This window comes from Lolium rigidum, chromosome 2 (assembly GCF_022539505.1).
Source record: "Lolium rigidum isolate FL_2022 chromosome 2, APGP_CSIRO_Lrig_0.1, whole genome shotgun sequence".
In the NCBI taxonomy this organism is placed as follows: domain Eukaryota; kingdom Viridiplantae; phylum Streptophyta; class Magnoliopsida; order Poales; family Poaceae; genus Lolium; species Lolium rigidum.
The window spans coordinates 27,388,793-27,412,381 of record NC_061509.1 but is presented as its reverse complement, the minus strand read 5'-3'; the positions used below and the strand labels follow the sequence as shown (position 1 = coordinate 27,412,381).

At 46.1% G+C, this 23,589-nt stretch overlaps 2 protein-coding genes and 10 non-coding genes across 12 annotated transcripts; 1 reads left to right on the top strand and 11 right to left on the bottom strand.

The window, feature by feature from the left end:
- Positions 1–9,795: 9,795 nt before the first annotated feature.
- Positions 9,796–9,906, bottom strand: LOC124693821. Its single transcript, XR_007000276.1, has one exon. It is a non-coding gene; the product is annotated as a small nucleolar RNA Z118/Z121/Z120 (small nucleolar RNA).
- A 1,388-nt stretch (positions 9,907–11,294) lies between these two features.
- Positions 11,295–16,216, bottom strand: LOC124691476 (F-box/kelch-repeat protein SKIP4-like). Its single transcript, XM_047224753.1, has 3 exons — positions 16,058–16,216; positions 12,207–12,693; positions 11,295–12,088 (listed from the first exon to the last, which is right to left on the bottom strand). Exons 2-3 carry the CDS (start codon positions 12,647–12,649, stop codon positions 11,488–11,490), a joined length of 1,044 nt encoding a protein of 347 aa, XP_047080709.1. The 5' UTR covers positions 12,650–12,693; positions 16,058–16,216; the 3' UTR covers positions 11,295–11,487.
- On the bottom strand, positions 13,454–13,561 carry LOC124693778. The gene has a single exon (XR_007000239.1). It is a non-coding gene; the product is annotated as a small nucleolar RNA Z118/Z121/Z120 (small nucleolar RNA).
- LOC124693862 lies at positions 13,894–13,986 on the bottom strand. The gene has a single exon (XR_007000309.1). It is a non-coding gene; the product is annotated as a small nucleolar RNA snR60/Z15/Z230/Z193/J17 (small nucleolar RNA).
- On the bottom strand, positions 14,126–14,233 carry LOC124693757. Its single transcript, XR_007000217.1, has one exon. It is a non-coding gene; the product is annotated as a small nucleolar RNA Z118/Z121/Z120 (small nucleolar RNA).
- On the bottom strand, positions 14,341–14,448 carry LOC124693736. Its single transcript, XR_007000194.1, has one exon. It is a non-coding gene; the product is annotated as a small nucleolar RNA Z118/Z121/Z120 (small nucleolar RNA).
- On the bottom strand, positions 14,558–14,665 carry LOC124693743. The gene has a single exon (XR_007000200.1). It is a non-coding gene; the product is annotated as a small nucleolar RNA Z118/Z121/Z120 (small nucleolar RNA).
- Positions 14,774–14,881, bottom strand: LOC124693732. The gene has a single exon (XR_007000190.1). It is a non-coding gene; the product is annotated as a small nucleolar RNA Z118/Z121/Z120 (small nucleolar RNA).
- LOC124693769 lies at positions 14,970–15,077 on the bottom strand. Its single transcript, XR_007000231.1, has one exon. It is a non-coding gene; the product is annotated as a small nucleolar RNA Z118/Z121/Z120 (small nucleolar RNA).
- LOC124693741 lies at positions 15,243–15,350 on the bottom strand. The gene has a single exon (XR_007000198.1). It is a non-coding gene; the product is annotated as a small nucleolar RNA Z118/Z121/Z120 (small nucleolar RNA).
- Positions 15,521–15,628, bottom strand: LOC124693788. Its single transcript, XR_007000248.1, has one exon. It is a non-coding gene; the product is annotated as a small nucleolar RNA Z118/Z121/Z120 (small nucleolar RNA).
- A 276-nt stretch (positions 16,217–16,492) lies between the features above and the next one.
- Positions 16,493–19,895, top strand: LOC124686140 (RNA-binding NOB1-like protein). The gene is made up of 5 exons (XM_047220135.1): positions 16,493–16,886; positions 17,439–18,399; positions 18,522–18,690; positions 19,196–19,312; positions 19,473–19,895. The coding sequence occupies exons 1-5, from the start codon at positions 16,493–16,495 to the stop codon at positions 19,617–19,619; spliced, it is 1,788 nt and encodes a 595-aa protein (XP_047076091.1). The 3' UTR covers positions 19,620–19,895.
- The last annotated feature ends 3,694 nt before the right edge of the window (positions 19,896–23,589 follow it).

Genomic DNA, 23,589 nt, shown 5'->3' with positions numbered 1-23,589 from the left:
CCGGAGGGAGGTGAGGGCGGGGGAGTCGCTTGTTCTCGATCTGAGATGGCCATGGTGGCCGGCGGCGTTCGAGGAGGAGCTGCTGCTAGAGGATGGGATTCCAACTCGACCCACGGGATTTGTCTCTAGCATCTGACACACAACCAACGCTGGGGAAAAAGAAACGGAGAAATAGAATAGTTCACAGAACCGTTAATCGCCGTCTGTTGATGGGGTGAATCCAAATATCCAATGGTGCTGGAAAAAATCCAAGAACGCATGCACAGCTATCCACCATCACCAAATCCACTCTCTTCATCTGTGTAAGCATGCTTTGGAGCAAATTGTGGATCGCACACAGAGCAACCCCGCATGGAGTAATGTTTTACTGCAATGAATAGCAAGCTTTCAGTAAACTGAAGGTTGCAACGTGGGTAACTTGTTGTCGTGTCTGAAATATTAGATTATTTTGTACACAATACACACATTGGGTACTGATATAAATTGCAGTATTATTGTCGGTCGGTAGAGTCAGTTTTCAACAACAGCAGCAGCAGCAACAACTACAACAAAGCTTTTTTTTCAAACAAGTTGGGGCAGGCTAATATGAAATTTAACAAGAACAAAAGGAATCCAAAACAAATTCAACAGAAAAAATAGTAAACTAATATTCCCACACATGGATTGTCTCCATGCAGCTATCAAAAGCCAAGACATGAGGTACATTTCAATCCCAACAATATTACACCTGCGTGAAACTAAAAACCGCTTCCCAAAAAAATATTAGAGTTGCGTGGAATCAAAAACCAACTCGAAAAATGCTAGTCAGTCAAAAATTAAAACCGATCTCAACAATAGTAATAATTTTGGAGTCGGGTAATTAAAACCGACTGAGTGGCCCCAGGCAGCACTATATTCGGTGCTGTGATGCAAGTGACCTATACGGCTATACCATATAGTGCTGGCCACATGTTTGGGATCGAGTGACCGGAGCAAAGCCACACGTTTGCCTTGATCCATTTCAAAGATGAATGAAGAATGAAGAATTTGCGATTTAGTTCTCTGGATGTCTAAAGGTGTCTAAACTGATGTGGTCCGATGATCCGGCTGTGCACAAGGACGTTGGTATGAACTACGAGGAAACAACTGGATTAACAACATTAGTGCTCCGTTGCTTGCTCAGGTTTACCAAACAGATGCAGCACTGGATTAACAACTCGTCCGCATCGCTCATCCGGAGCCTCGCAATGCCTCGCGCCGGCGTCGCCCTGTTGCGGTCAGAAACCCACCGGCGGGCAGCGACTGACAACACAGTAGAGCCGGGAACAACTAGGGCTGCGGCTGGCCCCAGTCCCTCAGAGCGACGGCCCGCAAAGCCTCCTGGTCACACGTCCGATGCTATCGCAAGGGTGTGCCACCTGACCTATACCTGGTCAGGAAGGTGTTGGATGATGCCTCGCTTAGTTTCCTGCATGGCATACACGTAAACATTAAATACGAGCCTCGATCGGCTCTCAGGTTATCCCGTGAATCGGCTCAAAGAGCTGATCCACCCATGATTCGTACAAGGTGTCCGAATATATGGTGGTCCTGCTTGATCAAGATAAAGCTAATGAGATCTACGACGATTTAGGGTTTTCACCGCATAATCGGATCATCCTACTCACGATTGGGCCTCGCGCTCGCGCACGGTGACCGTAAGCCGATCCTAGATAGGGCCTAAAAACCAACACGAGGTTGATCCCCGGAACATCCTGTCTAGGGCTAGCAAACTCCACCCTACACGCCGCTGGATCCTCCAACCCTTTGTAAGGCCTAACTATTGCGGATGTTAAACTAATCCTTGCAGAACAAGGAGCAACCGTAACGGATCGGATCAACTAAACTATGATCAAGCGGGGTGCCGCCCCTACACCTAAGATAGGTGTAAGGGCGGCTAGATGTATAAGGGTTGCACTACGACAGCATATGATACGAAGAACAATGCTAACCCTAACACATCTAAGATAACTACGTTGCTCGCCATCAAAAAGGCTTCAGCACGAGCAATGCATGAACAACGAGATAGGCTTGTGCTGCCTAGATCGCAAGATGTGCATGGTGCTTACCGGAGAAACCCTCGAGACGAAGGAGTTGGCGATGCGCCGAGATTTGTTTGTGTTGAACGTTGGTTGTTGTTTATTTCATAAACCCTAGATACATATTTATAGTCCAGGGGACTTTCTAATTTAGGCGTGCACCTAACCGTGCACGGGTCAAACTCTATCTAACCGACACGTATCCTAATATGTTACAGATACACGGGCCAACTAGCCCAAACTTTGCATGTAAGGCCGATTCACGTATTTCTTCTATATACATATTCTTCAAGTCCATCTTGATCGCGGCCCACCTCTGACTCGGTCAAATTCCGGTGATAACACATGCCCCCTGGTTTTGGAAATGACATTTCCAAAATCATTACGCTTTTCTTTCGTCGGGTCATGTCGTGGCGAGCGGAACCGCCGCAGAATCTTCCATCATTACGCCTCGCCTCCCGGGCTTCTCCGTACGAATTGACAATTTCGGCATCACGTCCTCGAGAACCGTCATGGCATTAAATCTCCACTACACTCCCTTTATTTATCCGTGCCAAACGGTTCACCACTCCATCCCCTTGCTCGCTCTCGTCCACCGGCGCCAAAAAACCCTCTTCCCCGCAGCCATGTCTTCCTCTTCCTCCTCTCGCCTCGGGCCTCCACCTCCAATCGTCGCCGAAGAACAAGAAAGAGGACGACCTCCACTCCGGGCGAACCCCATCTCCTCCGACAAGGAGAAGAAAGAAGGAGAAGCAGAGAAGACCAAGGCCTCCCCCTCCGCCAGGCTCCCGTCGAAGAAGCGCTCCCGCATGTGGGCGGACAGCGAGGACGACGATGACGACGAGGAAGGAGAAGAGGAGGAGGAAGATGATTCCTCCTCCTCCGCTGGGTATCCGCCGACGAAGCGCTTCCGCAGTTGGGCGGATAGCGAGGATGATGATGATGACGAGGAGGAGGAGGAAGTTCCAGCCGACGGCTGGGGCAGCAGCGGCGAGGACTTCTCCGGCAGTAGCGCCGATGGCGACGCCGACGACGATGCTAGCGAGGAGTAGTTATGTAGGATCAGTAGTCCCTTGAGCAATCGGCTCTTCTTTTGTTCTTCTTTGAGCAGCCGGCTCTTTATTGTAAGAAATCCCAATGTTAATGAAGAATTTCCCTTAACTTGATCTAGCCGATTTCTTATCGTACTGATTTGGCCGATTGTTGACTTGATCACCGCTCAATGAGCCGATGGCAACGCACCGGTAACCTGCGAACCTTGCTCGAATTCAGATCCCCAAACCTCCAACCGAACAGGCCCAATCCGTAGTCACTTAGCGTAATTTTGGACTAAACGGCAAAACCCCTGAAATAACGCCTGGCCTTGTCATTAACCTCAGGTTTTCAGATATTTTCCTGCCAGACCCTTCTCTTCCAAATCCCCTTTGCTTTCAGGGGTTCTCTTAGATCATTGCTAACTCAACCCAGAGGCTGGAGATGATACTTCTGCGGGACAGGCTCCTGCTCCATTTTTCCCGCAGCAACCATTCCTCAAAAGCTGAGACATAGAGTCAGCTGATTTCAACAAGATCGGCTCCTTATAGCAAAGGATCCTTCAGGACAATCTGCCCCCCGAGCCTCAGTTAAGGCGGGAAAGGTAGTGAGTCAGCCCAATGTGCCGCCATTGGCCTCAAATCATAACGCAGAGCCAGCCGATTTCAACAAAAATCGGCTTTCCAGAGCAGAGAGCCTTCAGGGTGAGCTGCCCCCCGAGCTTCCTCAGTCCACTTCTTCGTCTTTACAGGTCAGATCAGCTCCTTTCCTTCGGTGGATCTGATGCACCCCACCCTTAACCTGATCTGCACACCCATGCTGCTCTTGGCATTGTTCTTGAAGAGAGGATCTGAGCCATTAAACCGCTCCATTGTCCCTCTGATTATAACAGTTATGCATCGGCTTTCTATCCTTAAGTCGATGTCTGCTGCATCGGCTGGGCTTAAAATTTTTTGAATTTTTACGGCCGATTTATGTATTGGCCCCCATACTTCAATACCCATCATCAAAGGATATCTTAGGCTGCTGGGCATTTGCGCTGCTGGGCATTTGTAAGACGCTTCTACTGAATATCCTCGTGTTTTATCCACCTAGGTGCCCCCGAGCCGATTCTGTCAAGAGAATTGATGGTATCGGCTCCTTAGGTATCCCCTGTTGGATTAAATGCTGAACCCAGGCAGAATGGATGGTGAGGATAATTTTGGCCGATTGCTGGAATCGGCCTCCACGTTGCTTGCTCGATGAAGGTTTTGTAATGTTCCTCCGTAAACTTTTGGGGCCGATCACAAGGATCAGCCTCGCCATGTTTGCTCATTGATTTGTTCTTGCTACTCGGTCAGGCCGGTGGATAAAACCAGCCCAATCTCTGACTTTATCATGTTGGTGCGCTTGCTGTCGTCCACCCCGAGTGCATCGTGTAATCGTGGAGCACTAAACTTCGTCGGAAGGACGAGCACCATGTTTGTGCCAGCCGACGTTTCATCATCGGCTTTCCTTTGCTTGGGGCGCCACTCCATTTTCCGTGGACGACCCTCTTCATCCAGGGTTCGCTGAACTTTCGCAGCCAGATCAGGTCGTGCCTTCCTCGGTGTATGCAAGTATAACCTTTCGGCTTCCTCCAGGCCGCGCAATCGCTGAACCCTGCGCTTTTGGGAACGGCTGAGCCCATCAGGGCACCACCTTGGCCGGTGGTACCTGTCTTCTTCTTCCCCCTCGTCTTCTGAATCCTCGAGATCTTCTAACCGAGGGGACTCAGCACGTTTGCTTTGTGGCGGGAGAGGCCCTAGGCGCTTGAACATGGACACGTTGGCTGTCTCCTTCTTCTTCTGGTTGCATTCTGGGCAATTGCCGATTGTGGGCAATCGGCTCATTCCTGAATCCCAGCAGTGTCTGAAGAAGGGACAGTCCCAGTGCCTGTCCTCGTCGTCTCGCTCCCCTGACTTTTCCTTGGCACGGCGCTCGTGCTCCTCCTCATCGCGATCGTGCCGACGATGTCTTCTGGCTTCTCTAGCCAGACGATCTCTTTCATCCTCATCGCTGGATCGTCGGCGTTGGTCATACTGACTCACATACTTGTTGAGGAGGTGATCAGAGAGAGGTCGCTGATATCTTATGTTCTTCACTTCTCCCTCTCGTGACGTAGCGCTTGCCATCATGACGGAGCCGATCGCGTGGAGCGGCCTCCTCTCGTGTCCTTGCTACGAGAGCAGCTGCCCTCGTCTCCATCTTTGCCAAAGTGGTGCCCGGGTCCTACCATGTTGATGCCGAACGAGGATCCTGGCTGGCAACCTTCGGGGTAAGTGCATTCCACCATGTTCACGGCGGGGAAGGGGTGTGTGTCGACCTTCATGGCGTACTCGGTTGAAAATTAACCGTCCATTTTCTATCGCCATTTGGATCTGCTGCCGCCACACCCTGCGGTCGTTAGTGGTGTGGGTGAACGTGTTATGCCACTTGCGGTATGGCTTTCCGTTCAGCTCTTGCACCGTGGGGATCTTGTGGCCTTCGGGTACCTTTATATGCTTCTCCGTGAGTAAGAGATCGAAAATCTGCTCAGCTTTGGTCACGTCGAAGTCGAACCCTTTTGGAGGGCCTTGTGGCTTGACCCATTTGCAGGACACGGGGCCTCGCCGCTCGAGTCCATTCAGCCACCGCTACCTCCCGATCTCCCGCAGACACCTTCATCCTCGTCCGCCTCAACCAGGGCCACCGCACGCTTGAATTTGTCCCGGTAAACATCCGGGTGGCACTGTTCATATGTCGACAGCCTTCTGCACCATGTGCGCCAATGAAGGGTAGTCTCGCTTGGGAGGCCACGTCCTTGATCGATGATGAGAGACCCACCACCGCCAACTCGATCGCTTCTTTCTCACTTACATGAACCGAATAGCATCGGTTCCTAATGGTCCTGAAGCGCCGGATGTACTCGACACCTGTCTCCCCGCGCTTCGTCGTACTTGTGCTAGATCGGCAATGCCGGCCTCGGAAGCCTCCGAGTGATACTCGCTCATGGAACTGCTCTTCCAACCGCTTCCAAGTCCGGATGGAGTTCGGTGGCAGCGATGTGTACCACCCGAAAGCCGATCCCGTGAGGGACTCGTGCGAAGAACCTCACACACAACTCGTCCGATGCTGAGATCGTGCCCAGCTGTGCCAAATATCGGCTCACATGCTCGATGGAGCTGGAACCATCTCGATCCACTAAACTTTGTGAAGTCCGGGAGCCGATATTTGGGTGGTAGCGGGATCAATTCGTAATCGTTGGGGTACGGCTTGGTGTAGCCGAACGTCTTCCTTTTCGGCATCATGCCGAACCGATCTTTCGAATTGTACAAATCTGATCCGCGGTGATGGCTGAAGGTGTCGAACCCCGAAGATTCGCCGGGGTGGCATACTTAGCCAGCCATGCTTGCTTTTCCGGTTCCGAGCCAACTGCAGGAGCTGGGCTCTGGAGGTTCGTCGGAGTGGCGTACTTAGCTAACCACGTTTGCTTCTCAAGATCGGCTCCCGACGTTCCTCCTGCTGTTCCAGAGGCCCCTGCTGTTGCAACCTGGTTCGAGAGTGCCCAGGTATTGCAGTCCGGTACGTATGCGCACGCGTATCCGTGCGGGATCTCCTTGGGTGCCTCAGGTAGGAATTGGTAGTCACTAGGATCACCACCAATCCTGTAGACGACGTATGCCGATGAGTTCGGCACTTCCGGTGCTGCCCATGCAAACGGCAGCGGAGGATGGGACTGAAGTGGCATCTCTCCTTTGTAAGTCCCCAGAGCTGGTCCCGACGGAGAATACCGGTGGCTCATGATTTCCTGGACCACGCGCAGAGCGACACGCTCCAAAGTGTTCACCAGGCTCGAGAGTGGCGGTGCAGCGAATGAGCCACCATGTAGTTGATCTCCCGACGCAGCGACCTGGTGCGTTCTTCGACGGGGCGGACAGGTCCACCCCATCGAGTGCGCCTTCGGTGAGAATCCCTTCCACCGACGCCATGGGAGCGGGTTCCGTGGAAAGAGCCGATGAGTTCGGCTTCGAGGACTGCCTTGATCTCGTCATGCTTCTTCTTGAGCTCGTCAGTCAGATCCTCGTACTTGACCGGAGTGCTTTCCGCCATCTCGGATGTAGATGGCGATGCGGCGGATGTCGAAGATTGTCCCACCGGGCGTGCCAGAATGTGTTGCGGTCAGAAACCCACCGGCGGGCAGCGACCGGCAACACGAGTAGAGCCGGGAACAACTAGGGCTGCGGCTGGCCCCGGTCCCTCGGAGCGACGGCCCGTAAAGCCTCCCGGTCACACGTCCGATGCTATCGCAAGGGCGTGCCACCTGACCTATACCTGGTCAGGAAGGTGTTGGATGATGCCTCGCTTAGTTTCCTGCATGGCATACACGTAAACATTAAATACGAGCCTCGATCGGCTCTCAGGTTATCCTGTGAATCGGCTCAAAGAGCTGATCCACCCATGATTCGTACAAGGTGTCCGAATATATGGTGGTCCTGCTTGATCAAGATAAAGCTAATGAGATCTACGACGATTTAGGGTTTTCACCGCATAATCGGATCATCCTACTCACGATTGGGCCTCGCGCTCGCGCACGGTGACCGTAAGCCGATCCTAGATAGGGCCTAAAAACCAACACGAGGTTGATCCCCGGAACATCCTGTCTAGGGCTAGCAAACTCCACCCTACACGCCGCTGGATCCTCCAACCCTTTGTAAGGCCTAACTATTGCGGATGTTAAGCTAATCCTTGCAGAACAAGGAGCAACCGTAACGGATCGGATCTACTAAACTATGATCAAGCGGGGTGCCGCCCCTACACCTAAGATAGGTGTAAGGGCGGCTAGATGTATAAGGGTTGCACTACGACAGCATATGATACGAAGAACAATGCTAACCCTAACACATCTAAGATAACTACGTTGCTCGCCATCAAAAAGGCTTCAGCACGAGCAACGCATGAACAACGAGATAGGCTTGTGCTGCCTAGATCGCAAGATGCGATCTAGGCAGCATGGTGCTTACCGGAGAAACCCTCGAGACGAAGGAGTTGGCGATGCGCCGAGATTTGTTTGTGTTGAACGTTGGTTGTTGTTTATTTCATAAACCCTAGATACATATTTATAGTCCAGGGGACTTTCTAATTTAGGCGTGCACCTAACCGTGCACGGGTCAAACTCTATCTAACCGACACGTATCCTAATATGTTACAGATACACGGGCCAACTAGCCCAAACTTTGCATGTAAGGCCGATTCACGTATTTCTTCTATATACATATTCTTCAAGTCCATCTTGATCGCGGCCCACCTCTGACTCGGTCAAATTCTGGTGATAACACGCCCACGCCAGAGATGAGTGAGCCGCGGCAATGGCCTGTAGACGGTTAAGATGTGGAAGCTGTGGACGAGCGAGATGGGATCTTAAAGGCCATTAAAAACATGGATATTCAAAGCTGGTATATAGTTGTATAGTTAATTAGATGACGAATGAAAGTGGGCGAGGGAGTAAGATGCTTACCATGTATTCAACAAAGCTTAGCTAGTTCCAGCAAGCAGCCTATTAAAAGAGTATATCTTTATCCAGAAGCTAAGGGACATTATGTAGCAACTATAAATGATTCTAATGGTCATATATAAATATATTGTTCTAGTAGTAGTGGTTTTGTACTTCAATAGACTAAGGGAAATTGATCCAACAGAGATAACTTGCAGCGCACTACAGGAATTGGATGAGATGCCGACGGCCATACGCTGACGACCAAATGTCGGGGCCGTCAATGTACGGCCTGGCCAGGGCAGCTCCAAACCGCGACCGTCGGCGCGCCCACCTAAAATAGTCTTGGGTTCGTGTACATAAAACAATGTGGCATACAAAAACTAAACTGCCCTTTTCTATTTTTAAGTCCCTCCAATGTGAGCATGAGAGACCTCGGGATGTTAACCTCTACCTTTTGATCTTGACACTGAAACTTCTGCAAATAGTTTAGTCCTGTGTAGAAGTGCAGAGAGAGTGCTAAAATCAATATCATCCACCTTTGTAAATACGCTTGGGACCGAATTGTGGATAGCACACAGAGCAACCCCTCAACGAGTAATCTTTAGTGCAACTGCTAGTATTGATAAGTGGACTGTTGCATCTGAAATACACTATTATTTTGTAAGCGCACTACCGTAGAAATTCGACTATTAGAGTCAGTCGGTTTTAGAAGCAGAGAATGGGCAAAACTTTTGCCCCGTTTCAGAAAAAAAGATGCTCCTTTCGTCGGTTTATCTCAAAAAGGTCTCCGAATAAAAAACAACTTCAATTTTTTTTTGGAATCGATTAAAACTAAAAACTACTCTAAAAGTCTTAGAGTTGGTTGTAAACTAACCGTCTCCCCAAAAAATATTTAGGCTAGGTGAAATTAAAAACCGACCGAAAAATTGGAAGAATAGGCCCAAGAAATAAAGCCGATCCTCAAAATTATATTATTGGAGTCAGTATTCTTAAAAAACCTGACTGAGTAACCCTAGGGGGTAGTGTATTCGTTGCTGCGATGCATGTGATGGCCACATGTTTGCGTCCCGGGCAACTAAAGGATGGGCACACCTCCAAAAAAATTTACATTTTGAAGCAACCAACTAAAGGATCACATCATAGTGAAGCGACCAACTAAAAGATGAACATTTGATGAAAGCACAAACATTGGCATCAAATTAAATTTGTACATGTTTTTTTGAGAATACATGATCAGTTTTAGTGTGCATACTCAAGGAAGGAGGCTCTATTTAAACAAATGCCTTGCTAAAATACCATCCTTGTGATTCATCACAACAAACAGACAATATATAGGTCATTGTACAATGGGTATAACAATAATAAATCATAACCAATGTTAGCAGTTTCCTATATGTTTCAGGTATGGTATAATTCATAACCAATTGGGCATACCATTGTGCTCAGATATTAGTCTCAGGTATGGTATAATTCATAGCGAGGTTCACGTCGTCAACTAAACAGAGCAGCTACAACGCGATTACACAGAACAGTTGATACTCCGTACTAACTGCATCCACTTGCATAAGATAGTAAGGTACATGCTCAATGGGTGCAACGACTAAACATTCACGCTACAACGCGGGAGAGGAGATAGCAAAGTACCTCCTCTGCATGCTGCACGACCGATTCCTGCTACGCAAACCACACTACATCGCCCGAGACATCCCATGCCTAAGTAAACCTGTGTCCACTGCAGGTGGATCCCCCAATACGAGCTTGGTCAACACATTCTATTCTAACCGGATCAAAGAGGTCACAAGCACGCAATACACTACCATCGGAAGGGAAATCAGGCGCTCCTTGTGTAGGTGCGCGCCCATCGGATCTGATGAGATTTGAGCTTAGTATATGTGGAACGGGAGGGACGAAGAGCTATCGTGATGGGGAGGTGCAACCTGGAAGGCAGGAAACCCCGACGAACCTGGCGTGAATGAGTTCTTTAGTTCCTAACTTTACTAATGAAATTGAGTGCAGATCATGTATTCAACAAAGTCTAGCTGGTTGCAGCTACCAGCTATAAATGGATTATTATCGCTTTATCTAGAACCAAAGGGACTTTATCTAACAACAATAAATGTTTCTACTAGCTGTATATAAATAGATTGTTGCAGCAGTGGTTTTGTACTTCTATAGACCCATGGAAATTGACCGAAAATAGTTCACTTGCAGGGCCCATCTAAAACGGTCTTGGGTTCGTGTACACATAACAATGTGGCATGCAAGATCTGAACTACAGTTTTCTGTTTTCAGCTCAGCATGAGAGACTTTGGGATGTTAACCTCTACGTATTTGTTCTGAGACGGAAGCTTCTGCAAATGGTTTAGCACATTGTCTGTGTTTTCAGTAAACTGAAGATTGTTTTAGTGCAATTGGCGGTACTAAATACAGTAGAGTTTTCATTAAACTGAAGATTGCAACAAGAACTTGTTGTCTGTGTTTGAGACGTAAGATTATTTTATCCATACTAAACTAGTATAAATTCGACTATTATTACACTATCAGAGCAACCCCGCACACTAGTATAAATTCGAATATTATTTATCTATACTAAACTATCTAATTTTGTTTGCATTTTTAAAATTTAATTTTCTTGCAAAGAATTGCACTATCATGGTTACTTTTGTTTCATTTTCAGTGAGAATGGAACAGGGCTACACTCACAAAGCACAAACAGAAACCTCACAGGGGTATATTGAACACTCTGAAATTCCTGTTGTTACTGTTAAAACAACGTTGTACAGCCATCTCAAAATGACAAGTCAATATACATCCACTGTTACAGACCATATGAAGCAAATTTACTAAGAAGATCATCTTTATTTCATATATTAACAGGCAAAGTCACTTACACTGTCCAATCTTTCAGATGGTGATGACCCTACATCTCTCCGGTGGGAAGTCATGCTCCATCAGGGGGCCAGTTGACGTGGACACCAGGAAACCATCAACCCTGGCCGCCGTGTCGACATCAACCGTCACTGTGCTCAGTCCCCTGCCGATCACGTAGATCTTCCTACCAATGGCCACAAGATCACATGGGGGGCGCGTGAGCTTGTCCGACAGCCTGCCTAGCATCACCCACTCCTTGGTCTCGTTCCGCCACATCATCAGCTTCGTCCCCAGGGACTGGTCAAGCATGTAGAGGGTTCCATCATCCAGAACAACGGTCGGGCCAGACCAGCACAAGGCAATCTCATTCGCTGTGCCCCTCCAGGTCTGGTCAACAGGGTTATATATCCCAGCGAAGTACATCTTGTTCCAGGCAGCCTTGTGGATGGTCACCAGCTCACCGCCCAAGGCCACAAACTTGACTATGTCAGGGGTGAGCATTGGATTCTTGTGCGCAAACCAGGAGTTTGTGGTTTTGTCATAAATGTCCCAGGAATTAGGTGACTTGTCCGTCAAACCTAATCCGCCAGTAACATAGAGCTTGTCTTTCAGAGCTGCTGATACAAAATAACACCTAAAAACATTGAAGCAGTGTGCATGTGAGTGGTCCATCCTATACCCACAGGAATAGCACGCTACATATGGAACAGAAAATGAAGTACACCGAAGAAGAACTATGCCAGTACAAATACCTAGCAGTAGGCATGGGAGCTGCTTTGCTCCAGGAATTTGAAGAAGCATCATAACAATACACTTCATCATTAGCATCCTTTAGCCAGCTACAACCACCCAACAGGAATAACCTCCTGTCCAAGGCCTCTATGGAAATGCCTTCACGCGCCGAGCATGGAGGTTCCATGACTCGGATGACTTTCAAGGTACGAGTTGCGGGATCGGGAGCAAGAACATAGCACTTGCAGCCAGTACCCCTACATATCACATATATCCAAGACTCGTCCAAATTGCTCCGCTTGCGGTAAGAGTGCCACTCTTCACTGCATAACAATGCTTTCCATCTCCTTGAGACACATCTGAGAGCATTATGACAATGCCGAGGAACCCTTGCTAAGCAAAGAAGGGCAATCTCATCAGGAAGACCATGTAAAAGTGGGGTCTCAAGGACAGCAGATTCCATCTTCCTACAGGTCAGCTTCCAGCGATGCACTACTTTGTAGGATCCTGACAAAGAATAAAACAGATGAGAACACTGCTGGTCTACTTAAAGATATAACGATAGAAACATTGTGGTACACATCAATTCTGGTCTACTAAAAGAGATACTAATACTAAAATTGTGGTACAAAACATAACCATTATTCCTCACATAACTAAAGATAAAATGATTTGAGTGAAATGGAAGGATAGATTAAAACATGCCACTATTGCATAGTTAGACTGTAAAACAAAAGCATAAAAATAATGAACATTATACTAGTGCAAAGAATATAGGAGAACAAAGACAAGCAACTAAGCACAAAATAACCTATTGTTAAGAGATAATCAGCTACAATAAGGCACAATATTCTAAGAACGCATATAAATATAAATACAAAACTAATACTGAGAGGGAGCACAACTTTTCAAAATAAGTGCCTGTTTTGGATATATCATGATTGACCAAAACAAATTTATACTTGTCAATTTTATAAGAAACAAATAATACTATATTATTTATTCACATTGTTTAGGCACGTTTGCTCAAGAACATTAGATCAGTTTTGGATGTACAACCAAAAGAAGAAGCACTTATTCAAGAGCCATCCTTCAACAACAGAGTTTTTCATTTTATTCTGCTTGTTTGCTGTCAAGAAGTCTTTCATTTGAAGAAGCACATACATTTGCATTGATCAGGTGAATGCTATGAGGCCCCATTGTTTCTTTGACTTGAGATAACATGTAAATATAAATCATCATAATAGCTGTATTAATTGTTCACATACATTTGCTCATAGTATTTGATCAGTTCAGGGTGTATAATCAAGGAAGGATCACTTTCTAAAGGGACACCATTCTCAGATACCGTCCTTTTGATTCATCACAGCAAATAGAAGAAAAAATTAAAACAAATCTGTTGTGACATTAACTCAATATAAGCAGGAAAAAAATATATCCAGGGAAATTAACTCACGCTGATATGTACAATTCTTTTCAAGTCAAATAGTATGAAAATAATGAGAGTTCATCATTTGCTCAGATTATTTGATCAGTTTTGGATTTACAATTGATGAACAGGTTTGATTCTCCGAGTGGCAGCTGTGACCTTTCTCAGTTTTGGATTTACAATCAGCGAAAATTTCGAAATTGATAATGCTTAACGAAGTGGCCGTTAAAATAAAATCAAAGACAAAATTGTTTGATTCTTCAGAGCAGATTTGTTTTGATGGCCGTCAGATAGGAGCGAAAGACTATTTTGTTCAAGTAATCATGGTTTGATCATCTGAACTATGCACTTGTGATCATCATTCGACCAAGACAAACTGATTGCTCCAGAGAAAAATGACCCAGGGAAGGCAACAAATTTATCATTATTTCAAATTGGAGAACATGCTTATAAATTAGAAGGTGCGTGACAGGAGTCCCACAACCATATTAGTAGCCATTTATCAGAAATCATTTGCTCAGAATATATGATCAGTTTAGGATGCATAATCAATGAAGGAGAACTTTTTGAAGAGCTGCCTTACTCATATACCGTCCTTGTGATTCATCATAGCAAACAAATGGGTGTGCTCATTATTTCAAGACAGATAACGTAAAAAAAATGATAGCAGTTTGCTCGAAAAGCAGAAACAACTAGTGAATTCATTATAATTCCAGAATTGCATGTGTTTGCTCAGAATGTATGATCAGTTTAGGATGTGTAATCAATGAAGGAGGACCTTTTCAAGAGCTTCCTTACTCAGATACCGTCCTTGTGATTCATCACAGCAAATAGGTAGATGCACTCAATATTTCAAGAAAGAAAACAAGACAAAAAAAAGCATACAGGCTGCTCTAAAAGCACAAAAAGGGGCAACTGCTTTTAATTTCACAATTGCAGTGTTGTTTGCTCAGAATATATGATCAGTTTAGGATGTGTAATCAATGAAGGAGGACTTTTTCAAGAGCCGCCTTACTCAGATACCGTCCTTGTGATTCATCACAGCAAAGAGGTAGATGCACTAATTATTTCAAGATAGCTAACATGACAAAAAAATGACAATGGGCTGCTCTAAAATCACAAAAACGTGGGAGCTGCTTTTAATTTAAGAATTGTGTGTGTTTGCTCAGAATATATGATCAGTTTAGGATGTGTAATCAAGGAAAGGGGCCTTTTTCAAGACTAACCTTACTCAGATACCGTCCTTGTGATTCATCATAGCAAACAGGTAGTTGCGCTCAATATTTCAATATAGGTTACATGACAAATAAAAAGGATAACCGACTGTTCTAAAAGCACAAAAAAACTTTGCATGTGTTTGCTCAGAATATATGATCAGTTTAGGTTGTGTAATCAAGGAAAGCAGCCTTTTTCAAGTGCTAGCTTACTCAGATACCGTCCTTGTGATTCATCACAGCAAATAAACAAGCATATATGGTTAACTTAATACCCATGAAGTATAGGGTATACATTTGAGGTATGAAAGAATGAACAACAAGTATAATGAGAAGCAACCCACAAAAGGATAAACATTTAGTTTGAAAGCAGCAACAGCTTGTGGATTGCTGCCAAATTAAAGATTTGTGCATGTTTGCTCAGAAGATATGATCAGTTTAGGATGTGTAATCAAGATAAGAGCCCTTTTTCAAGAGCCACCTCACTCAGATACCGTCCTTGCGATTCATCATAGCAAACAGACAAGAAAACACGTGCGCGTCAATTAACCAATGAACTAAGCTAAGTATATTATCTAAATTCAAAACAAGAAAACAAACACCATTACAAAGCAACCGACTGAAAGATAAAACTTTTCAGTCGAAAAGCACAAATAGCTTTCGGATTGCTGTGAAAAATAAGATTGGTAAATGTTCGCTCAGAACATATGATCAGTTAAGGATGTGTAATCAATAAAGGGAGCCTTTTTGAGGAGCAACCTTTCTCAGATACCGTCCTTGCGATTCGTCACAGCAAACAAGCCAAAACAGAAGCCATGATCAGAATGCATCGAACACTAACAACTCCAGTAACCAATGAACGCAGTTTAGCATGTCGGGAAATAACAACAGGGATACAAAGTGGTATTGTTCTCTGGAGCTGAAATGAAGTGAAACATTGCTAGTTCGAGTAACTCGTCCCCGACAGGATCGTGGTTCAAGCAACACAACAAGCTACACGGCTGAGACGGACAGTACATCCGTAGGAACAACGACCGCGTGCGGAAGATGGTACGCTACCTTGAGATCCAGACACTCTACAGACTCCTACTAAGCGAAAGAAAGTACATCGCCCGAGACCTCCGATTCCTAAATCAACTGCGGACGAAACCCGCGAAAACGAGATCGGATAACACAATCTACCCACGAGCGAGCAATACGGTACCATCGGAGGGGAAATCAGTCGCACCTTGTGAAGGTGCATGCCCATCGGATCTGACGAGGTTCTAGCTGGGGAGTGAGCAGAGCCGGATGGTGACGGCCAAGGGGAGAGCGGGAAACCCTAGATCTGGCGGGGATCGGCAGTGGCGGCGGGGCTAGGGTTTGGGTTCGGCCATGGAGGCGGGCGAGATGCGTCGGCGGCGGCGATGGATGGAGATGGAATTGTTCCGTCTCAACGCCGTTATATCGTGGTGGAGATGGAAATTAGCTGACAGGTCCCTCATGATCTTCTAATTGACATAATCTGACCTGTTCTGCCAGCAGAGTGATACAAATGAGATTTTTTATACCTTTGGGGTACTCAGATGTAAAACTAGCAGCGTATTAAGCTCCAAAATAGCAGAGCGAAGAGGAGAAACTCGGAACCCTAAACCCTAGCGCGCCGCCGCCGCAACTCACCGCGATGGAAGCCTTCCCGCCGCTCGCCCCGGCCGCCGGCACCGCCCCTTTCCCGCCCCCTCCTCCCGCCCCCGCCGCCGCCGCCCCTGGCGGCGCGGCCCCATGGGCGTGGGGCGACGCCGCGACGGCGCGGAGGGAGACGGTGCCGAAGGAGTCGGCGGCGCAGGCGGTGAGCCGCATCGTGTCCAGCTGCGCCGACTCGGGCGGCGTGGCGGTGGCCGTCGTGGACGCCAACGCGGTCATCTCGGGCGGCGCCGCGCTCGCCACCACCGCCGGCCGCCTCGTCACGGTGCCGGAGGTGCTCGAGGAGGTGCGGGACGCGGCCGCGCGCCGCCGCCTCGCGCTCCTGCCCACGCCCGTGGAGACCGTCGAGCCCGCCCCCGAGTTCGTCAAGAAAGGTCCGCGCCGTTCTGCTCTGCAGTTCATCATGGATTTATCTGTTCATGTGTTGGTAGACTTTTTAGCTAGTTATTATCTGTAGTCCGTGCTCTGCCTGCGCTGTTTTTACTTATGTTTTTGTTGTCAGAAATTAGACCTCTATCACAGTATGACAACTTGTTGATAATGCTGTACTTCACTCTTTATTAATTAAAGCGTTGGAAAGCAAGTATCAATTCTAGTTTAGGCACATCTTACTAGCCTTATTGGTTAATTCTGATTGGTGTTACTTAGAGTAACCTTGAGTGCTATGTTGAGGGCATTAGCCACATATATTCAACAGCGACCACCGAGCAGTTCAAAATGATGCTCGAATGTCAAGCTACAGATATTAGTGGATGTTTGATGTCATCATTGTTTGTTTTTCCTACTATACTATGCTGAGATACGTTCGCACATACCCTAGAAGTTACTTCTACCGAATGTAATTACCCTTTTACCATCATTATTTCTCTGGTTTATGTATCCATATTGATAGGAAAGACTAACTTGTATGCCTTCATTGCGTGCAGTCGTCAAATTCGCCAGGGAAACAGGGGATCTGCAAACGCTTTCAGATGTCGATATGAAGATCATTGCTCTAGCATACATGTTGGAGGCTGAGATCCACGGGACGAGCCATCTGCGGGAGCACCCACCTCCGCTGCATGTCGTCAGTGTCCGGAGCTTGAAGGAGGCTCCGCTGCCGGGCTGGGGCAACAACGTGCCAAACCTGGCGGAGTGGGAGGCGTTGGATAAGATGTCTGAAGCACAAGGGGATCTTAGTTCTCGGATACTTCCGCTGAAGGATCTTGAGAACCAGGAAATCCCTACAAGTGAGACCAACAGTATTTCCGAGACACAGGGGGCTGAAGAGTTTCAGCCTTCAAAGAGAGATGCCTGTATACCTTGGGAGGATGACGAGAATAACGAAGGCTGGTTTCCTGCTGTTAGCCGTACCACGCACAGGAAATATTTACGGAGGAAGGCGAGGCGTGATGCCCTCAAAGGATCTGAACAAAGTTTTGACACAAGTTCTATTGCTCCATCGGTCGATGATGATAACGATTTATCTGAAAATGGTTTGGATCCAGTGGATGACATTTCTGCTGTTCCAGAGAAAACAAGGTTAAATACTGATATCTTGCAGTCCCAGGAAGAGAATGAACCCAAAATTGCTGGAGACCATTTCCACTCTGACCAACTATCTAATGGAGAGAATGGGGTAGGCAATGCTACTACTGTTGAAGGGAGAGATGCTACTGATGCATGCACTGAGCAATTGGGTAACTTGGATATAAAAAGTGAGACAGAGGAAAGCCTTGAGGCTTCTTTTGTAGATGATGAGAGCAGTGAGCAGAGTTGGGCACTGAGGTCCTTATCTGAATCTACTGTAGCATGTGTTACTAGTGACTATGCCATGCAAAATGTTATCCTGCAGATTGGTCTCCGTCTCTTGGCACCAGGTGGCATGCAAATACGCCAGTTGCATAGGTATTTGAGTTTTAACATCTTTGGACCTCTTTGGCTACTCAACAGCCATTTAGATGTGTATTTTATTTATAGAAGATTACGTACTCTTATATGTCTCTCATATGTTGCTGCTGATTGGGCAGATGGGTTCTGAGGTGTCATGCTTGCTACAAGGTCACCCAAGAGATTGGAAAAATATTTTGTCCAAAGTGTGGCAATGGTGGCACCTTGCGAAAGGTTTCGGTAACAGTCGGTGAAAATGGGATCACTATGGCTTCACGACGCCCACGTGTTACACTCCGAGGAACAAAAGTGAGTGCGGTAATTGCACACTTGTTTATGCTTTTTCCTGTGTTACCTAGTTCTTGTCTTGTTCTGTCACTTCTGTGTAGTGTGGCCATTTTGATTGATTGTTTACTGTATGGTGTGCTATTCTCCAAGAAACATTTGAAAATACATATGGTACAATATTATCATAGAGCATGTGAATATTTCTTTCTGTGGAGGTCAGAGGTGTAGCAGTGAAGAAGTGGGTCCTTTCAAATCAATGGTGATGGATACCCAGAACTCTGTTAGGAGCATTTCAACAGTTCCATATGCATGGCTTGATATTAGAACATCCGATCTCTCTTCAGTGAAGCAGATTTTAAATATGTAACAGTGTGACGGTTTACCATGTGGGCTTTCATGTTCATGTTCATTACTTGTTCTTGAATACTTGGATTGAAATATTTCCATGTGCCCAGCTGACCTTTGCCGAGTTAATTCATATAGTGAAGTCAACAATGGTGTAACTAATTGCCTATTTGCTTTGCAGTTTTCCCTCCCAATGCCCCAAGGTGGAAGATCTGCTGTGATTAATAACCCCATTTTACGTGAAGATCAACTTCCCTCGAAGGTTCTGCATCCTAAATCGAAGAAGTCGAGCAAGCTGGTTAGTGCCCCTGCTATTGTTGTACATCATCGCATTAACAAGGATACATAGTTCAAATATCTCAGTTGTAAAGTTTTGCAGCTTTCCTGTTATTTCTTTGTTTAGAATGCTTCAGTCTTCATAGAAGAACAATCCTTATAACCATTACTGTTTGCTATAGGGGGATGATTTCCTGGGTGCCGAGGACATATTTACGCACAGCGGCGAGAAGAAAGTGGAGCTGAAACCCCCAGTTAGGAAGGCACTCGCATTGTTCAGCGGGAAACGGAATCCTAATGACAACCACTTTTCTCGCAAGAAGGGCTAAGTTCATTCACATGTTCCTCGGACCTCTTCTGTTGGCGAGTGTGGGGAATGTTTAGGACTCGGCATGTAAACTTTACAAAGTTTTGCAACACCTATGTAAGGTTTACTTTGAAAAGAACATCTATGTAAGGTTCTGTTTCATTTCATTACAACTATTATACTACTGAAGTACCTAAAACCAGGATATGTAAGAAGTAATGGGAGGGTAGCAAGTAAGGCATGATCTTATTGAGTAAGAGATATATTGTTCCTGCATCCATTGGATCATTCCTGTTTTTATGGATGAGATGGGACCATACCTGTTTCTGTTTGGTTTGAGGGGTATGAGGTGGATGGGATGGAGTATGTTCAGATTAACGTTAATTGCAATTTTTAGCAGGTTATTAACTGCAGTTAATCGAACATTATTTGGGCCTCATCCCTCTTTCTCTGTCGTGCGGAAGACACCAGGGAGCAACAGCCCACATTCCCAGTGACCTTGCCGGCATCCCTTTCTGTGATCTCATCGGCATTCGCCTTGAAGCTGCTGCCTTGAAATCCTTGGGGAGCAGTTGACGGAGGAGGAGGGGAATAGCGGAGACTCGTCGAACGAGGCAGAGGATGGCATGGCGAGGAGTGAAGTCAGGATCTGGCATGTGCGCTTGCCGTCAGGCTGCAAGGGTTGGTGGCGGGGTGCCATTCATGTGTCTGCCATGGCAAAAGAGGGCTGTGGTGTTGGAGTGCGGCTGTGGTGGTGGAGCATGTCTATGGCGGCGGAGCTGTGGTGCCTGCTCCATCAGGATATGGCGGCGATGTGAGCGGAGCAACGACGGCTTGCCAATGGTTGGAGGTTAGCGAGAAAGAGGAATGGGGACCGATGGTCCGGTCAATTTAGGCGGACCTCTCCGTCCACGTTTTCTAGGGAATATTTCCCATCCTACCTATAACCAAACACTATCAAAAAGTGGATGATCCCACGCCATCCTATCAAACAGATGATCACAACTCATATTTTCCTTGGCAGTGGCATCTGCCTTGGGAGGCAAAGGAACGCACATATTTGCTCATCTCGTGTCTGCAGTCTCTTGCATGGAACTGCATGTTTCAATCAAAAGTTGTCAGTTTGACGAAAAACACTTGGATTGAATGTTATCATTATCAAAGTGTCTGCAGTTATACTTTGTTTTCCTTTAATTTGGATGCAGTGATCCTACAGTGGCCTCCCAATGCCAAACTAAGAAGAGAGAACGTTTCTCTTCTTAGTTGAACATACCCAGGCCGGAGGAGTTAAGATTGTTGAAGGCATTTGCTTCAGCATAACTCAGCGAATTTTTGGTCGTGAGATACTAATGTTTTTAGGAAAAACTGCGCTTAATAATCGTTAATATTGTTCTAGACAGTTTTTGACCGAACCTTAAGGGTTTGATTTTGAATGCCTTCCTCTTTTCTTGAGTTTCTCTTCTGCACGATGCTTTGCATGAAATGAAAATTGAACCTAATGAACATAGCTAGCACATAGCCTTCCATTTGGGCTGACATATAAAATCTTCCTGAAAACAATCCCAGTCTTCCATCTTGAGCTCATCAATTGATACATTTAGTTGATATTAGTGCTTCAACATACATCTGCTCACACGTACATAGAAGACGAGAAAATTGTCTCTATAATTCACTAAACATGCCTACTTCAACAAAAAAAACAGTCATTTTGAAGACAAAACACTTGACTGCTTTTGACTGTTATTCTTGCAAATGCAGCAAGTGTATCCAATTGTGCGTGATAGTAGCTATGCTGCAAGAAAATAGAACATATTTTCAGCAATGCAGCAAGAGTACGGCAACCGAGAACCAACACCTGTCCTCCCATTGATCACAGTACAAAGTCTTCATCCATAATTTTCCACAGTATATAATGACAGAAGACCTCAAAGTTTGGATAACCAGGGCAGGTAAGAAGTAGTGGGCCGGGAGGATAGTAAGTATGACTTGATCTTGTCATTGATGTAAAGATTATATTCCTGCATCAAAGGATGCAGCTCTATATAACTGAAACAACCGAGTAATAGGTTTGAACAAGCTAGAGCAACTCGTATGGCATCTCATTATTTCTCCAGACATGTTTGCTAGTTAGGGTTGGGAGGCAATGGGTAACTGAGGAACACATATCGTTTCACACCCACTGTTCCACGAGTTCTAATGCACAATATCTTGGGGGGAACTTCAGTTTCCATGCATTATCTGGCTTGACTTCCAGTCAAGTGCAGCACTCGATTCGGAACGAAAACGACAGTCCAATCTGGTCTGATCAGGACACTTTACAAGAATTGGTCAGCTTGGCGAGTGAGGGTCACGTATCTTCACAGGAGATCACAGGCGATTAATGTAGTTGTCAGATACAGATTTTGATATTGTTGCCTCCCGTCCAAGAAGAGCGTCAAAATCTTCCTTAAAGTAACCGTTGTCTCCCATCTTGACCTCATCAATTGAAATATTTAGTTTATATTTAGGGCCATCGCTGGCACGTACATAGAAAAAGACAAAATTATCCTTCTATTTCTCTGAATATGCATTTTCAATAAAAGAAATAGTCAGTTTGAAGACAAATCGCTTGGACTGCTTTTTTGTTATCTTAGGAAAGCGCATGCAATTGGGCATTGTTTTCCTTTAATGGATATGCAATACCCCTACAATGGATTCTCAGTGGGAAAATAAGAAGAGATAACATTGCTCGTGTTCAGTCGCGTATAGTCAGTTAAGATCGTTGATGTAATTTGCTTCAGCATAATTCCTGAAATTTGAGTCGTCGGACAGAATAATGCCCAAAACTGAACCTCTGGAAAGAGACATGACTGCTAGAACCTAACTTACCTCGTTGGAGTAGTGGATAAACAAAGTTTAAATTTTAATGGATGCGAATTCAGGTTCCTATTTATACATGAAGACCAGCCTGGTACTCATGCAATTTATCCTGAGGACATGATTGGTGCTTAACCAAGATTAAAAATTATGGTACTCATGCCAAATGGCCGTATTCATTCCTATTTGCTGCAGAGGCCAGGGAAGTGAAATTATCCCCAATTTAAAGGAGCGTTCTAGAACTCATGCTCTCTACCTCTCGCGTCTTTCCTCAGGGTTGAGCCACGGGCTAACCCTAGTGCTGCCGAACCACCACCCCCCCCCCGAGCAGATCTTCACCGACGATGCCGACGGCCATATCTGCGGTGGCGGCGCCAATGGTGCTGCTGCGGTTGAGCAAGGCTGGAGCGGCGCGGGGCTTCCCGTCATGGGTGGCGTACGGGGTGGTGATCCCCAGTGTAGGGGACGATCTTGTTTCTCCTCCTTCGACGGCACACTGCAGCAATCTGTGGAGGGGGAAGGTGATGCGGATCTGGGTTCCACCAAGAACCGTCGTCGAGAAGGTGGATTGTCTGGCGCGTGGCACCAACTCGGAGGATAATTTGTGTTGGATAAAGGATAGAGGTTTGGTTAAGTTTATCTGGAAATGGTTTGTTGCTGGTCCAGCTCCCCCAGGATGAAAGGGTGGCTATAGTTGGTTCTTAAAGTTTTTCTTTAGTCTATTTTGATGTTGTATTGGACTGTAATGTTGAGAGGTTTTAATGTATGTCATGTTGTTCTACTGTGCCAGATAGTTTGCTATCTAGGAGCTGGTGGGGTTTGACCATTTGACTTATATTGATCTAAATAAGAACTTACATATTATCGGTTTCGTTTTCAATGTAATCGGGAGCTCTGGCTCCTCAGCTTGAAAAAGGTTCCCCGGTATGTAGACAAACCACATCAAATACCATGCGGCTCCTGCTCTTCCAGGTAATTCAGAGCACCCACACCCACATTACCAAATTGTAAGACCGTAAGCATGCATTTCACTTTAGTTAATTAAACATGTACATAACCATATGTTGTTCAATCTTGTAGAGGCCAAACAAGTGTGAAGTATTCTAAATACGGGTTTGAATTAGCTACTTGGACGA